Source organism: Arachis ipaensis, chromosome B9, assembly GCF_059453495.1.
Source record: "Arachis ipaensis isolate K30076 ecotype BB chromosome B9, ASM5945349v1, whole genome shotgun sequence".
Lineage (NCBI taxonomy): Eukaryota > Viridiplantae > Streptophyta > Magnoliopsida > Fabales > Fabaceae > Arachis > Arachis ipaensis.
Window position 1 is genome coordinate 4,463,192 of NC_142444.1, and position 16,926 is coordinate 4,480,117.

Consider the following 16,926-nt stretch of genomic DNA (forward strand, 5'->3'; position numbering starts at 1 on the left):
CATTTTAATTTTTGTATATATTAAAAAGCTAATATATTTGGATACAACATAGGTTTAGGTGTATTAATTTTCTAAAAAAAATTAAAATAATAATTATTTTAAAACAGAAAGAATAATAACAAAAAATTATTATGAAAATACTTTTATTACACTAATAACTCAAATTCAATTACACAAGATCCCGTCAAAGAAGCAAAGTGAATTGAAAATTAAAGACTGATACAATATTCGACCCGATTTGGAGTGCAAGCGTAATTACTAATTAATATGTTACCTATTAGTTATTTGAAAATATTTGAGAAATAATAAAAATTAATCTAAAAGTATCTTATCTTATTATATTTATTAATTATTTTTAAAATAAATATATAATATTAAATATAATAAATATATAATTCTAAATGCTATATACATAAAATTATAAATGTTTCACGGAATAAATATTAGAGTCATTTACACTTAGTTTCATTATTGACTTAATTAAATATACAAAAGGAAAGGAGATTACTAAAACAGGATTAGTAGTTCTTGCTTCTCATTTCACCATTTTTCTATCTAGTTTATACACCAAATTAAACTACTTTATCAGGTGCGGCATTAACATATTGTGAAGAAAAATTCAGCCAATTCAGCCAAAAGAAACTAGTTTGGCAGGTAGAGAAAAGTGAAAACAACAGATTTATTGTGCAAAGTTAGGAGAATTAAACGCTTTTTTTTTTTAATTAAGCAAATAGATTTTGGAATTTCACTGGAATTAATTTTTTTTTCTAAGACAAAAGTTTCTCGAAAAATGTAACTTTTAACAAAGTATATTTTTGGGATAAATCCGAACAATTTTGTTAAAATTAATAATGTTAATAATACAAAGTAAAAAATAATAACGGTTTTCCTTGAAAAAAAAATAAAATAATTTTAAAAATGTATTTAGACCTTCTATATGAACAAAGGGGAATTAATTGAAATTGTGTAAAAAATAAAAATAATAATCTTAATAAAAAAATTTTAAATACGACGAATTAGTTAAAAATTGACTTTTTATTTTTTTTCTACGTTATTCATGACGAATCAAAATTTTAATAATTTAAGTCAATGAGTTATAACTCAAATGATATAGTCTTTCTATACTTAATTAAGAGGTTGCGTATTCGTGTCTCCTATCTTTGGTAAAAAAAAAAAATTTAATAATTTAAAACATAGATAAAATAATATTGAAATTTCTAATATTTACTTAAATATTTTCATGCGTAATGGGCTAATGGGTATGTTAGAAGAAAGAATGAGAAATTCACAGCAATTGACCCGTGAATAGTGTTACTTACTGTATTGCATATAATGAAATAGTGGAGCCCATGGAAGAGGATATGTCTAGGATCAGGTGGACAGTTATATCACCCCTCAATGTGTACCTAATTCTTTGTTTATTTATTACTCTCCTCACATGACCTTGCTGCACCATTTTGCAAGCTAAGCACTAAGCAGTAAGCACCCCCCTCATTTTTTATTTTTTAATTTTGATTTGAGAACTATAATTTAGGGCCTCCCCACGTTGGGGTTTCATAATTCCTATATATATTCTTCTCTTTCCTTTAACGCACTTCCATGTTAGAGAGAGATTATGGTACGTATAGAGGACGATGCGTGAATGGCTACTTGCTAACATTGAAGAAATCTTCTTTTTAATTTCACTGAAATCTATGCCAATTCTTTTTAGTATTTTCATATTTGTTCTTCTTCCCTTATCCCCACTTGTTTGGGACTCCTCAATGCACAAAACCAAGTGCTACTTCAGTACTTCCCCTTTAATCAAGCCTTCAAAATTGTTGGTGAAAAACGGGTCAACTTCATCACATTTGGTGTATGTATATACATGTGTCGGTTATGTTTTTATACTACTAAAACTAAGTTCAATTATCAATATCAAGACTCAAGAGATAGAATCACAGTTTAGTGGTTATCACTTACATTATTTTTCATATCAATATAATAAATTCTCATATTCTTAAAAATCAATATCTTTGCTAGATAAAAATACGCACATCATGATGATGATGATGATATTATTCTTAATTATTCCCTCCTTGCAAAGAGAAGAAAAATTACAATGGTATCAAGAGTAACGTAACCCACCTTTTATGATAAGGCAAAAAATATCAGCACATTGTTTCATCATTACATATTGACCAAATTAGCATATGAATCAAGCAACCATCGATTTCGGCCAATTTATTACTACTTACTATTACAAAATAAATGAATATCGCCCAAAAATCATATCCCTAGCTATTTAGGCAATCTGGGTTCTATGCTTTATTCATTGACCCATAGATACACTAGCATTTTAGAAAAGTGATCAAGCATTTTAATTTCTTGGTCTGGTTAATTTTTTCTTTTCTTTCTTTTTTTTTTTAGTAAAACGTAAATCTTCATAATTACCTCACTCTTGAACTTTAATTAATCCTCATTTAGTCATTTCCAATTAACAAAAGATAAAAACTTTTGATACTCAATTTGCCAAATTCGGCAATGGAACAATGAAGAGGCAGATAATTGATTCTACAACTCGAATGAAGAAGCTCTCTCTTCCCTAATTTTCCCTTCTTCTTTTTCTTTCTCCCCTTAATTCTACAATTTTTTTTTCTTTTTTTCGTCTTTTCCTTCTTTTCTCACTTTCTGCCATAAAAAGCAACATTAAGAAAAGAAAAAAAAGGAAGCAAAGCTACAAATTAAAATTTATAAGACAAAATTTTCAGAGCCAAAAGATATTTGAAAAAAACTTCTTTAAAAAAAAGGAAGTGCTGTGGTGTGATGTTAATTAAGTTTAGACCTCTCTCTTCTCCACCCTAAATTAAGCTAGACCCGCACGCACTAGATAACATGCCTAAAATCAGGGCCACAATGGTGTTGTTGATGATGATGGGGATGATGATGATGATGATGGATTAAGAACTCATCTCCACCGTTGGATACACCAAAAATGGAAGTTTGACTCATCAGTTGCTGCTGCTGCTGTTGCTGCCGCTGCATATCCTTCTGCCTCCTCAGTTCCAGAACCTTCCTATGAGAATTCGAGTGCTTCGTTGAAACGAATGTTGGGCTCGCCGCGGGCCTGTACTCAGGCACAAGTCGGCCCGACTTAAACCTCACACCGCAAGCGTTGCACAGAGTCTTTGGGCCCATGGGCCCTGTTCGCCACTGTGGCGTCTTATCTGCGCCGCAGTGTAGACACTTTCTCCCCAAACACTCCGCATTCGCCTCCCTCCTCTTCGTCATCGTCGGTGCCGCCACTTTCGGTGTCGGAGGCTTATGCTCCATCGCAGACGTCTGGAGTTTCGGCGGCGGAGGAGTCGAGAGGTGAAGCAAGCGCGTGGACCAATCCCCCGGCGCCGCGCGTGAGCGCTTGCTGCGAGCTTTGCCTGGAAGCGGCGTCTCCTGATGAAGAAGAAACGGTGCGTTTCGCGCGGTGTCAAATGGAGGATGGAGCGCGTTTTCCGAGGAAGATGATGACTCCGGCGTCTGAGGTTTTCTGCCGTTGATGGCAGCGGCGCCACCGCCGGAGAGAAGCTGCAGCGTTTTCAGATCTTCTTCGGTGGAGAACGAGTCCTCCACGAAGTTCGAGAGCCACTCCAGTTCCGCCATGTCATCATACTGTTAAAACAAAAATATACGGTTAGAACACTGACTTATCAAATTAAATTCAAAATTATCATCGTAATTTTCATGCAAGTTTGAGTTTCATTTTCATGAATTTTCGAATTATAACAAATATATATCGTAAATATTTAGTTTAATTTTCATGATAATGAGCCCTGTATGTTAAATCGTACTTCTCGAATTATCTCAACAATTGAGTTCAAGATTATCGTAATGTCTTGGTTTAATATTTACGATATCGAGGTCTGTAAATGCGGCCTAGAGAGAATTACCGGAACGCAGAGTTCACCGCCGGAGAATTGTGGATCGCCGGAGGAGAATGCACGAGGGACAATGCCGGCAGGGAAATGGTTGTCGCCACCGGAGACGGAGGAGTTACAGCTGTCAACCGCGGTGACGTTGGACGAGTCGGTGGAGGAGTTTCCGGCGACATTTTCAAAGAATCCGTCGGACATGATGGCGTCGGCGTTGGAGAAATCAAGTAGGTCGTCAATGGCAAACGGCTCACCACCGCCGCCATAGCCACCGTGCTTCTGGTCACCACCGCCGACGCCGTGCCGCTTCTCCGTTGAGAATTGGTCTCCTCCGGTGCCATAATAGCCACCGACGAAGTATTCCGGCACTTCCATTTTTCAGTTATTTAATAAATGCACTGACTCTCTAACAATGCTACGGCGTTGTAGTTTTAGAGAGAGAAAGTGAGAGAGAGAGAGAGGGAGAGAGAGAGTGTGTGTGTTTTTTTGTGTGAACGTAAAACGCAACGGAACGCACCGTTTTGGGAAGAGAGGGGTTTGAGGGGAAGTGTCTGAGAGAAAGGAGTGAGTGAGGGTGAGGGGGTTTTGAGGAGTAAAGGGGAGTGGCAGAAATTGTAAATAATGAAACATTGGAGCTTCTTTTTTTAATTGTAATGCACACAGATACATATGGGTGTGTCAATATAATAATAGGGAAGTGACTTGCAAGTTCTGTAAAGTCGTTTAAGCCCACTTTCATTTTATTTTTTCTTTCTCTCCTTTCCTTTATTTGGAAACAATTCTCAGATTTTCCTTTCCTTCTGTTCCTGCCATGAAAGCTTTTCCTTCTTTTCTTTTCCTTTTTTCACTTGTTTCTTCTCTTTTACTTTCCCTTAATAGTGATTTTTTTCCCCTCTTTCATTTCACTATAGGTGTTATTTAGGAAAAATAGTTTGTATTGGGTAAACTTTAAAAACCCAATGAGATAAATTTTTTATTTCATCCAAATTACATGATGAGTATGTTATATAAATTATTTATGTATTGATTTTAAGCAAATTGTTATATATTTTTTTAAAATAATTCAGTGATTTTTTTTAAAAAAATGTGAAAATAAATCAATAGTTTTAATATTTGTCAAAGCTAGTAATTACGTAAAATTGAATTGCCTTTTGACTTATTAAATGATCTTTAATGAGTTGTATTTATTCAGTTACATTATTTTTTCAAAATAAAAAGAAATATATTATAATACAACAAATGAAATAATAAGATTGAGAAAAATTACATAATAAATACTATTAAAATACTTAAAGAGTCAAACACTTATGATTAGAAATATAAATACATAAATACAAAGTCTTAATTTTTTTCTAAATTGGAAGACATACAATTTCAAAAAATCATAATTAATATGAAGAAAATTGGGGGGGGGGGGGGGGCGAATAATGTTATTCTTATTGTTTATTTGTTTCATTTTTTCCTTGAATTGAAGGAGTTGGCAATTGTGGTGAACACAACCATGACAATCAATAAGTTACAGTTCCCTTTGATTAATGGATAACCATTCCACCAACCTCTCAAAATATAGATAGTAAATACCAATTGATGTTCACCTATACAATAAGTACTAATTCATATAATTTTAGAAAGAAAATGTGTTGCATGCCATTTAGAAAAAAATAAAAAATAAAAAATAAAAAAAATCTGCAAGTGCCCTTGTGATGAGTGCATCACTTCTTTTTATTATTATTATTTTTAACTAATATCATATTTCTGGCACATCAATTATTGACTGCTTTGTATATAGAAACTATCAACTTATAATTAAAAGAAGATTGAGGTTTAGAGGTTTAGTTAAACCTATTATAAAGTGTTAAAACTCTGAATTAAAGGAGCATATAGTAGCACCATCCACTGACACTAGTGTGTTTTGATTACTTTTGTTGAAGATTCTTTGTATCTTTCATGAATTGGTAACGTTGGGAGAAAAAAAAAGTGTTAATTCTGTTATATATTGAAGTTTTATATGAGAGAAAAATTAAAAAGAAAAAGAAGAGGGATTAGTTGATGCAATGAATAATGATCATGTGGTGTGAACAGGAATCAAAGTGTTTTAAGCATTGCACACAATGGTGGGCTGTCACTTAGAAAGAAAACAGCTATGGCCACAGACACACTCTGCTCACTTTCCTTAACATTTCAGTTTAAGACACATACACACATACATGCACTCCATTGTAGAATAATCAACAAAATTCACCACAATTAGTAGAATTTAATCAATGGTTTAATTTTTAGTCTTGTGGGTATGTATGGTGTGATTTTCTTTTTTGGTTCTGTTTACAGTATCCTCAAATTCAATAGATTAAAGATTAATCTGTTGTATATCTGAATTTTATTTAAAAGTTTATTATTAAATAATAATTTTTAATAAACTGAATAGTAAAAAGTCAAAATAATATATACTTAAAAGGATTAAATTCAAATTAACTTCATTATTCTTAAACAACTAACAAATTTTGGTTATTGACACAAAAGAAATTTACTTTTTTTTCTTTTATTGGACAAATTCTTTTTTTTTTGGTTCATTACTTGTTGAAAACATTGATTAACATATAGTCCTTGTGTATATGTATGAATTTTACATAAATATCTCTTCTTCTTTATGCTAAAATTAAAGACAAATTTACTATTCTAAAATTTATATGGTGATTTTATTCCGAACATTCATATTACCGAAGATGGTAAAAGAATGATGAATAAAAATCCAACATTTAATTTTAGATTCAAAATTTCAAATAAAATGTAAATGACTTAATTAACCATTGAATTATGATTTCAACTGCTTATTCTCCATAGAATAAACAAAGTTAAAATTTTACTCAAATCGTTATAAAACCTTAAAGAGACTAACACCAAAGAAGAGAGTATGAATTATTGGACAATTAATGGCATAATTAAGAATGATTTGTGGAATTAAATGTTCAAGAAATTCAAACCCTAAAGAATCGATCTCTTAGCAGGTTTTGTCGCTGTGACTCCTCCAATAGTGTCCAAGTTTACAGCCGGATTCCTCTGCTCCTAATAATATTATTACTTGGAAAGCCGTGCAAAATCTATTAATTAAGGTCTTATATTCTGAATTATTACATTAGTTTAGTTGAATTAATTGTACTTTTTCTACCCCCGTTTGTTGCCCTATCATGACCCCTTATTATATTCCCTAACTCACGTTTTAGCACGATGCTTACAGCTCAACTTAATCCATTCATTGGCCATCACCCCATCCACGTGGCTACTTACCATCATTTTTAACTTTAATTTCACCTGCTACCAAGTCACCATTATTCTATAATCTATACCGTTCTTAATTTTGTTCCTTTTAACTGCAACATTTCCTAGCCTTTCTTAGGTTTGGTAATAACCATATGCTCTACACCGTTTAATTATATTGGAAAGGAAAAGTATAGGCAACTAACAATATTTTTGAACAATGTGTAAACAATATGAATTAATAAAGTTAAAAGAATAAATTTAATTAGTAGCATTAAATTAGGGTGTAGTGTATTTTTATTTAATTGGTGGTTGTTCATGTTGTTCAAAATATTCATTATTTACCTAGCACTTTTCAAGAAGGAAAACTGTGTCCAAGTCTAACACTTTACTTTATATGGGGTGAAATAAAATATAATTTCTTACAATTTTAAGCATGAACTAAGGTAGGAAAAATCGAGATTTTAAGTAAAATCAAAAAAATAAATTAAGTACGTAAAACGTAAAATTTTAACAAAGATTTAAATTGTAAAATCGTCAAATTTAGTACAAATTTCGTAAAATCGATTAACTCATTTAAAATCGTAATATCAAAATATTTTAAGAGTTAAATTGAGATTCTAGCTACTATAATATGAACGTTATTTTAGAGCAAAAACTCATATGCAATTGTCTTTATATAAAGTTGATAGTCGAAAACGGCTAGATGATTTTATAAGTTTAAATTAAGTGAATATCTTGTATTTTAAGATTTTGGATTAAATTAAGATGCATGTAGTGTTTAGGGTTTCTTTTTTTTTTCTCCCTCTAATCACATACATGTACTCAACTTACTCTTGTTAGGTAACATTGTTACATTGGATTAAATAACATTTGTTAACTTTTCAAAGAATCTCCTCGTCTTCTGGATATATAAACTATATGATGATGATAAGGTTTATGCCTCTAAAATATGTTTGATTTTGAGAAGTAAATGTGACACCCCATAATCAAACGGGTGCCTAGCTACACTATATGTATATCCAATTGTCCATATGTAAAATGTACTGGAATAATTTAATTTGAATTTTGATCTTTCGTATTTTTTTGGTCTTTTTCAAAATATTTTTGTGAAGAATTAAATTTAGTTCTTTTAACTTATATCTTTTATAAATTTTTTAACTATTAAATCATAATTTTTTTATATTTATTATATTATATAAAGCAATAAAAAAGATGTGCCTCGACGAATTTTATATATAACTTACAAAAAAATGTATTAATTTTAAACTCATTATAACATTTTATTTTTAGTATAATATGTTTATTATCTTAATTCAATTTAATTTTATTGTAACAACTATATTTAATTTATAAAATTATAAAAAAGAGTAAAATAATATATAGACACGTTAATAACTATTAACACATTATTATAATACAATTTGAATAGAAAAGATTTCGATTATTGGTGATAATTGGATTATAGGTCATGTGATTAGAAAAGGTTGATTTTTAGCAAAGGGAAGTTTATTGATATTTTATTTACTAAGAACATATTGTGTACCGACTTGTATAAATTCAAAAACATATTGATGAAAAATCATGTGGGTGCTGGAGGTAGAGCAAGCATATAGCTTTATTTTATTTATTTTATTTTATTTAAATTTAAATTATTCGATAAGATAAAACAAGGATTGAGTCAGATGGGCCGGACTCCGATCCCCAGGTTAAAGAAGAAGCCTCAGTAACTACTGGATAAGGTTTCCTTACCCCATTATTACTGTCATATTTTTATTCAAACTTCTAGTGCACTTTAAAAGAAAAAAAATAAAATAAATTAACTTGAATTGGTCGAATGGTTCGTTCATTCGTCCGTTTAACTAAATATAAGGAGTTTAAATTTTATCTTGTGTATGTAGTAACCCATTAACAAACAACAGATTATTAAATAAAGCTCAAATTATCAGTGAATTAGTCCTTAACATGTCGTGGACAAAAAAAAGATAACTAATATTTTATGTTACATTTGAAATAATATAAATTAATTTTCTATTTTTTAATGAAAAATATTGGCCAAACATTCCCCAAATATATCCCAAATTTCAAATGATTTACCAAATTTTAATTCAAATATTTTAATTTTCAACAATTTCAACTTCTATCTAAATTTAAATCAGCCTCTAATTTTTTTTTTATTTCATTAAATATATAATGCTTATGTCAAATCCTTATATTATTATGGGATAAGGAGCTCATATGAAAATTTTAAAACCTTTTAATAGTTTTCAAATTATTTTTAAATATCAATCCATATAGATTTGACAAAGTTTATTAGTCTCTAATAAAAAAATTGGCGCAAGAATTGATTTATTTAACAAAGAGAAAAAATTGAAGACTAATTTTAGTAACTAAAATATGTTAGTAAAATAGTGTTCGACTAAAAATTCGCTAGAGATTGATTTCAGCTATTATTCTAAAAAAATCCAAAATAAATAAATAAATAAATAACGAAAAATTTAGTGCATTAATTATTGTGTAGTTGTTCTTTTCCCTTGTCAAACATTGATAATTTTGCCAGTCTTTGAAAAAAAAATTGTCTTATCTTATATAAATTTTAAAATTAGTTAGATCCATCGATTTTAATATAAACTCTAGACATCGTCCAATCTCTTAGAAGCCAATAATTTTAAAATTAAACTCACTCAATTTAATTTTGTTTGAACTAGATTACACTATCATCACATGCAAAACTCTCTTAATCTTTTTCATATATAAAAGTTGAACACAAAATGTCTTATAGATTGTTAGTGTGTTCACTCATTGCACATTTCAGTGAAAAATAAGGCAACAAATGTAAATAATAACATATAATATATATTATAAGCTTTTATCTATATTGGGGAGTATTTTTATTTTTTATTTTTTATTTTCCCACTTAATTAGAAAATTAGTGAGATTGCAGTGAGCACGCGAGAAAGAGAGAGTGTGTCAGCTATCATGTGAGTGTAGGTATGAAGATGATGAGTGAGTCTTCTCAATGAAGCTTGTTTATTTTTTGTTCCAATGGGATAATAATATATAACTCAATTTTCAATTTGAAGGGTTTTTTATTTTTCATTTTTTTTTAAAATAAATAATAATTATGCTTGATCAATTTCCTTTGGTGCTTCCTCCCCCACACGTGCGTACTCCTCAACCATGTCTTATTGCTAACATGGAACCACGTGCACCGCACACAATATATTATGTGCAAGCATCTTTCAATTTGCAAGAAGCAACATGATATCAAAAGAGGGAAAAAAAACTATTTCTCTATATAAGAAAAGAGTATGAATTGAATATTCCATTTTTCTCCCTCTAAAATCTAATGCAATTAAAAAATAAAAATGGTAGTAAATCACTAAATCTTATCAACACATTATCTTTTTTTTTTTGGACATGGTGAGAACCGGGCAGCCCGGCCCACACCGAAGAGGATCCAACACATTATCTTAAATATGCAAAGGAATCAATACTTTAATATTTACTACATATTATTATAAGCAGCCCTGAATACACCCCTTTTTTTTGTTATATAGTAATGGATATCTTAGTTTTTGGTCATTTTAGTAGGAATTCATGGTTGACAATTCACTATATCAAAGCCCATAGTATGTTGGCCCAAAAAAAACCCTTAGAGTTGACCATTTAAATTTTGGACTTCCGTTGTTATTGCTTGATGCCATTTCCACAAAGTAACCACCAAAATGGGCTCTAGTGTCCGAAGCATACAAAAAAAAAAAAAACCCAGTATCCGAAAAAGGAAAGAAAAAACAAACACTGTCCAAAAATTAAAAAAAAGGAGAAAATGACAAATAGGTCCTGACTTTTTGTTCCGCAGACATTTTCGTCCCTAACCATTGAAAAATACTTTTAAGTCCCTGACCTTTACAAAACTTGGACGGATCAGTCCTTCCGTCCAAATGCCTCCGTCAGGAACTGATCCGTCCAAATGCCTCCATCAGGGACTGATCCGTCCAAGTTTTGTGAGGGTCAGGGACTTAAAAGTATTATATCCCCTAATCCGGCAGGTCAAAGACTAATCTGTCGCGGTACTAAGCTCCATTTAAAGGTTTGCTGCTAGCCAATGAGTTGCTGCAAACACAAGGCGAGATTCGAATCCCCGACACTTGCTTAAGCGAACTAGTAAGCTAACCACTAGACCAACCCAACTTGGTTTAATAGTAATTTTAATTTTATATATCAATCTTTATTCATTTGACATGAGATTTTTTTTTTTTTTAACGACATGAGAATATTAAATACTCACCTTTTGAAATGGGAATAACTTTAAATGTTCCAATTGTAGGAGTAACAGACACCAAAAAATTAAAAATTGTAAGAGTAATGTCTTCCCATAATTTTACTTATAAAAATAAAAATAAAAAACCTATTCATCGGCTCATCGCATATATTGACTTATATATAGGCTTGATGTTGCTCACACACTCATATCGCGATCTGACTATGATTGAATTTATCCAACATTATTTATGACCTTAGCTTTTGTAGAGATTGATTAGTAGCACTACTTATTAAGTCAATTAACTAACTTCAACGACTTTGGATCATCTTTCTATATGGTTCATTTAAGGTCCCGTGAAGAAGCAAAAGTTTGTTTATGTATGTGGAGCAAATTAAACTCAGCTTATACCGTATTGCATATTTCTTCTTTTCTTAGTCGTGTGATTAATTTTACCACAAAATTAAAGAATAAATTTAAATAGTAGTGTATATGGTTTCACCATGCTAGCATGTGAATACCGCTAACAACTTGTATCGGTGCCTACTTGGTATTGGACCACATCTCTAATAGCTATCTAAAAAATATTACTTTTAGTATGGCAAGATAAACTTGTTTATTGCATCACTATATTTAAATTTAGTTATCATTATAGTAATATTTTGTATTCCATATTTTTTTTTTGCAACTTTAGTTTTTGTTTATATATGCATATGGAATATGAATTTGGAAACTATATTATTGATGTTTTTCCATTGTAGCTTTAACTTCCATTAGTCAATTCAATTACATGATCCCAGATTAACGTGGAATAATTTTATGATATTAGCCTATTAATTATGTATGAAACTTTAAATATTACTACTATAGTTATTCACTTAATTTATTTGTTAAAATGTGCTATGTTAGTGTAGAACTATCTTGATCAAATATAGTTGGATTCAGATATAAGATCCACATAGGTTCTATAGTATGGCAACTGTTTACAAGTAGTTAAAGAGAATACACGTGACTCTTGTATTCCTCCCAACAATTAAAAATAAATAAATAGGATTATGTTACGTGTATATTAAAATTAGCTACCAATATAAAATATATGCTGAAATATAAATATACATTGAAAATAAATCAAATTACACATGTATTTATACATAAATACATTAGTAGTTAATTTTAATGGCTAATTTTAATATATAAATAATATTTCTCAAATAAATAATAAATTTAGTTATTATGTTAGTTTTTACAGTTTTATCAAATTTGTAATTAAATTTTTATATATTTTTTTAATTAAATTTTTATATTATTTTTAATTTTATAATTAGATCATTTTTAATATAAAAAATATTAAAATTAATTAAATATTTATCTATAAATTAAATATATCCACACAATTAAAAATTTAATTAGATATTTGACTATATATTTTAAAAAAATATATTATATTAATTTTAATATTTTTAACATAAAAATAAACTAATTAAAAAAAATAAAAATAATATAAAAATTTAATTAAAAAATATATAAAAATAAATTTAATAAAATTATAGAAACCAACAAAATAATTGAACCTAAATAATATAATATATACATTAATATTTTTTATATATTCCCTTGATTTGTAAAAGTTTTATGTCACTTAACAGTTCAGATTTAACTTACTCTTTGTATGATGAGTCTTGATCAGATCACATGATTAAATTATATATATATGTACACCGCATGAAAAACTAAGAAAATTTTTTTTTAAAAAAGAAAAGAAAAGAAAAAGTGTGCGGTTATACCTAGCTCTAGGCTCTAGCATGCACGAGAAAAAGCTAAGAAAGAAATGATGCAGTTAAACCTCGTGCTGCATTTGTCATTTTCATCAAAACCCTTTTTTCTTCTTTGGATTGTCATATACAACTACCAAACAAACGTGGATTGAAGCTCACTATAGTACTGAAATATTTATAGGTAACATAAAGAAAAAAACAAGGCACACTTACCTTTCAGGTTAGATAATAGATATACATTTAATTCAAACTTCACTCACAAAAAAGTTGCATTACACGAGCCATTGCTTTCTCATTAAATCAAACTCGAAAAATCTAGTAAAATTAAGTTCACGGCTTTGGAAAGTTGGCATTAAATTGAGTTTCTGTAGCATCCACACAAATTTATAAAGTTCTAGATTCAATTCCAAGAACCTAGCTAATTAATTAGTACCTAGAACTATTATAAATAGCATTGTTGTTCCTCCATTAAGATAATGTGTTCTTGCTCTTAGTTTAAGCCAAGTGTTTCACTACAAATTTTTCCTCAAACCCCACATAATTAACCAAGTTTTCTAATATCCCAATTCCCTATTTTGATCCTTCAATTAGGTTCATAGTTGGTGGTAGTGGCTAGTTTAATTTCACCATATATGGCACCACATGGAGAATCTTTGCCTAGTAGCACTTTCTCTACTAGGAGCAACAACAACATATTATCAAAGCCACCAAAGCTTTCATCTGAGAATCTTCAAAGAACCATCTCGGACATCTCCTTCGAGCTAGCGAAAGAAGCCATGATCGATTCTTCTAAGAATAATAACAATACCAAGCAGCTTTCGTCGATATCCGAGGTTGAAGTAGATGGAAAGTGTGAGTGTTGTGGCATGTGTGAGGAGTGTACTCTTGAGTACATGGACCGCGTCCGCGACAAGTTCCTAGGGAAGTTTGTGTGTGGTTTGTGTTCTGAGGCCGTGAAGGAAGAGTTGGAGAAAAATGGAGGGAAGAAAGAAGAGGCTTTGAGTTCACACATGAGTGCATGTGTTAGGTTTAACAAGTTTGGAAGGGCATTTCCGGTATTGTTTCAAGCTGAAGCAATGAAGGAGATGCTGAAGAAGAGTAAGTTTGATGGAAAAATTAGGGCTAAGTCTATTAGCCCTAGAGAGAAAGGAGGAGGGATCATCAATAAAGGAGGGCTTGCTCGTAGTTCAAGTTGTATTCCAGCAATCACAAAAGAGTTAAATGAAATCAAAATAGCTCATTAATTAATTTTTGGTAAAAATTCAGGTTCAGTTTACTTCACGTGTAGCTAATGATTCTCTACTATTAACTTCACGTGAAGTTGACTGCAGCTGAGTTTCTACTTTAATTTTATGTGTTTGAATGATACTATAAGTACAGTTAAGTTTGAGTTAAGATAAAAGAACATGGTTACTCACATGAATATGAATAAACTTTATGTTTGAATTAAGATAAAATGTTTTTTGCTGTATTAAATTATTATTGATAATTTGATACTAGCTTTCTAGCTAGGTATATGGGGACATAGTCTTGTATATTTTATACATGTCTCCAATAGTTTCTCTTCTTAGTGCAGATTAAAATATGCTTCATGAAACCCCAAAGTTGATTCTTAGGTTTTTTTTATTAGGTGATGGTCTATATCTCCCTATTCTAACCTTTGAGTCCTACAGGTTTCTTATGAATCTTTTATTTTTCCTTTTTGTATCTTTAAGTTTTGATATTTCTTCCTATGAAGAGAGTTGTTGGTTGTTTTTTAATTTGTTATTAGTGGTTTTTAATTTTATTGTCTTTTTCCTCCAAAGTCAAGATATGTATCCTAGATGTGACCAATAATCATGTATTATGGAATAAAAGTGTACTTGATGTAATGATGATGTGTAATATTTATTGATGCAATAAAATTTTGTTAATTATCTATGACGAGAGAAATTAGAAACAAACTCTATTGGCAGTTTAGCACTAACCCAAAAGGAAATTATAGGAAAAACAGTATAAGTATACATAAATTAGAAAATAAATTATCTTCTTTAATTCGTGTACGATGGTAATATAAATGTTGGTAATACTGGAGAGATAATATCTCAAATTATTTTATATAATATAATATTTATAATTTTATATAGATAATATATGTAATTATATATTTATTATATTTAAAATTGCACAATAAAAATAATAGTTAATAATTTTTAAATATAATAATTTTAAGATGTTTGGATAAATTTTTTATTGTCTTTTAAATATTATTGTATACATATATTTTATACATTTTTAACACATAAAATAATTATATATATATTTTTTTACCAAAGATAAAGATACTCGAACCCGCGACCTCTTAGATGAGTATAGGAAGACTAAACCATTTGAGTTATAACTTTTTGGCATAACTCAAATGGTATAGTCTCCTCATACTCACTTAGAGGTTGTGAGTTCGAGTCTCTCTATCTTTGATAAAAAAAATAATCATATATTTAACCAATTTAACACTTAATTAATTAAAGTTTGGATAAAAGTAAACTTTTAGAACACAACAAAATTGTCTCATGAAAATATAAATAATGAATAATTTATTAATATCTAGAATTTAATTCAAACATAATATTTTATATTTAGATAAAATATAGGGATAAGTATTGTTTTGGTCCCTCACGTTGAGGGTCAGAATCGAACCCATCTCCGACATAATTTTCGATTTAGAATCATATTTAACGTTTTTTTTTCGTATTAAAATCGTCCTTTTAATTCTTTTGGACAAAAATACCCTCACCACTACCAGCATAATTACCTCCTCCACAAACACCACAACCACCACCAGCACCACCAACCACAACCACAACCACAACCACAACCACCACAGAAACAGAAAACAAGAAAGCAGAAGCAAGACGTGAGGCGGAGGCGGAGGCGGCGAGGTGTGAGGTGGCAGAAGCGAGGCGGAGGCGGCGACGTGAGGCGGTGAGGCGGAGGTGGTGACGTGAGGCGGAGGCGGCGAGGCAGAGACGGCAGAAGCGAGGCGGAGGCGACGATGTGAGGCGGCAAGGCAGAGGCGGCGAGGCGTGAGGCGGCAGAAGTTAGGCGGAGGCGGCGAGGCGAGGCGGCAGGCGGACTCCAACGGCAGTGGCTCGCCGTCCCTCTCCCCCTTTTTCCCTTCCCCCTCCTCCTCTCCCTCTCCCCTTCCCCCCACCTCCCACCCCCACCCCGCGTTCTTCCCCCTTCCCCCTTCGCCGCCGCCGTCCTCCTCCCCCTCTCCCCTTTCCTCTCCCCTTCCCCCCACCCCCACCCCACCCCCACCTCGCGCCCCCTCTCCCCTTTCCCCTTCCGCCGCCGTCCCCTCCCCCTTTCCCCCACCCTGAACCCGCTTCTTCTCCGGCTTCTTTCACTTCCCCTCCTCCCTCTTTGCCGCCGGCGCCGTCCCCCCTCCCCCCTTCCCCTTTTCCCCCTTCCCTCTCCCCCTTCGTAAACCCTTCCCCCCCTCCCGAACGCGTTTTATTTTTTTTATAATTTTATAATTTTTTTATTTTAGGGGTAGTTTAGGAATAAATTAAAAAAATTTATTAGAAAGGACGATTTTAAATTCAAATACGACTTTAAGAATGATTTTAAATCAAAATATACATCAGGGGTTCGATTCCGACCCTCAACATAAGGGACCAAAACAATACTTATCCCTAAAATATATAACAGAATTTATTTCATGTGTTAAACAATGTAAAACTGAATT

The 16,926-nt window shown here is 31.3% G+C and overlaps 2 protein-coding genes across 2 annotated transcripts; one reads left to right on the forward strand and one right to left on the reverse strand.

Moving 5' to 3' along the window:
• Positions 1 to 2,706: 2,706 nt before the first annotated feature.
• Positions 2,707 to 4,593, reverse strand: LOC107619293 (GATA transcription factor 9). Its single transcript, XM_016321549.3, has 2 exons — positions 3,924 to 4,593; positions 2,707 to 3,645 (listed from the first exon to the last, which is right to left on the reverse strand). The coding sequence occupies exons 1-2, from the start codon at positions 4,278 to 4,280 to the stop codon at positions 2,866 to 2,868; spliced, it is 1,137 nt and encodes a 378-aa protein (XP_016177035.1). The 5' UTR covers positions 4,281 to 4,593; the 3' UTR covers positions 2,707 to 2,865.
• A 9,049-nt stretch (positions 4,594 to 13,642) lies between these two features.
• Positions 13,643 to 15,115, forward strand: LOC107616639 (uncharacterized). The gene has a single exon (XM_016318591.3). It carries the CDS (start codon positions 13,832 to 13,834, stop codon positions 14,441 to 14,443), a length of 612 nt encoding a protein of 203 aa, XP_016174077.1. The 5' UTR covers positions 13,643 to 13,831; the 3' UTR covers positions 14,444 to 15,115.
• Positions 15,116 to 16,926: the final 1,811 nt, after the last annotated feature.

Excerpts from the sequence above, each read along its gene's own strand:
- LOC107616639 (XM_016318591.3), top strand. The coding sequence starts at position 13,832 with ATGGCACCACATGGAGAATCTTTGCCTAGTAGCACTTTCTCTACTAGG.
- LOC107619293 (XM_016321549.3), bottom strand. The coding sequence starts at position 4,280 with ATGGAAGTGCCGGAATACTTCGTCGGTGGCTATTATGGCACCGGAGGA. Across the intron at positions 3,646-3,923 it reads GCGGTGAACTCTGCGTTCCG|TATGATGACATGGCGGAACT; the intron begins GTAATTCTCTCT and ends TTGTTTTAACAG.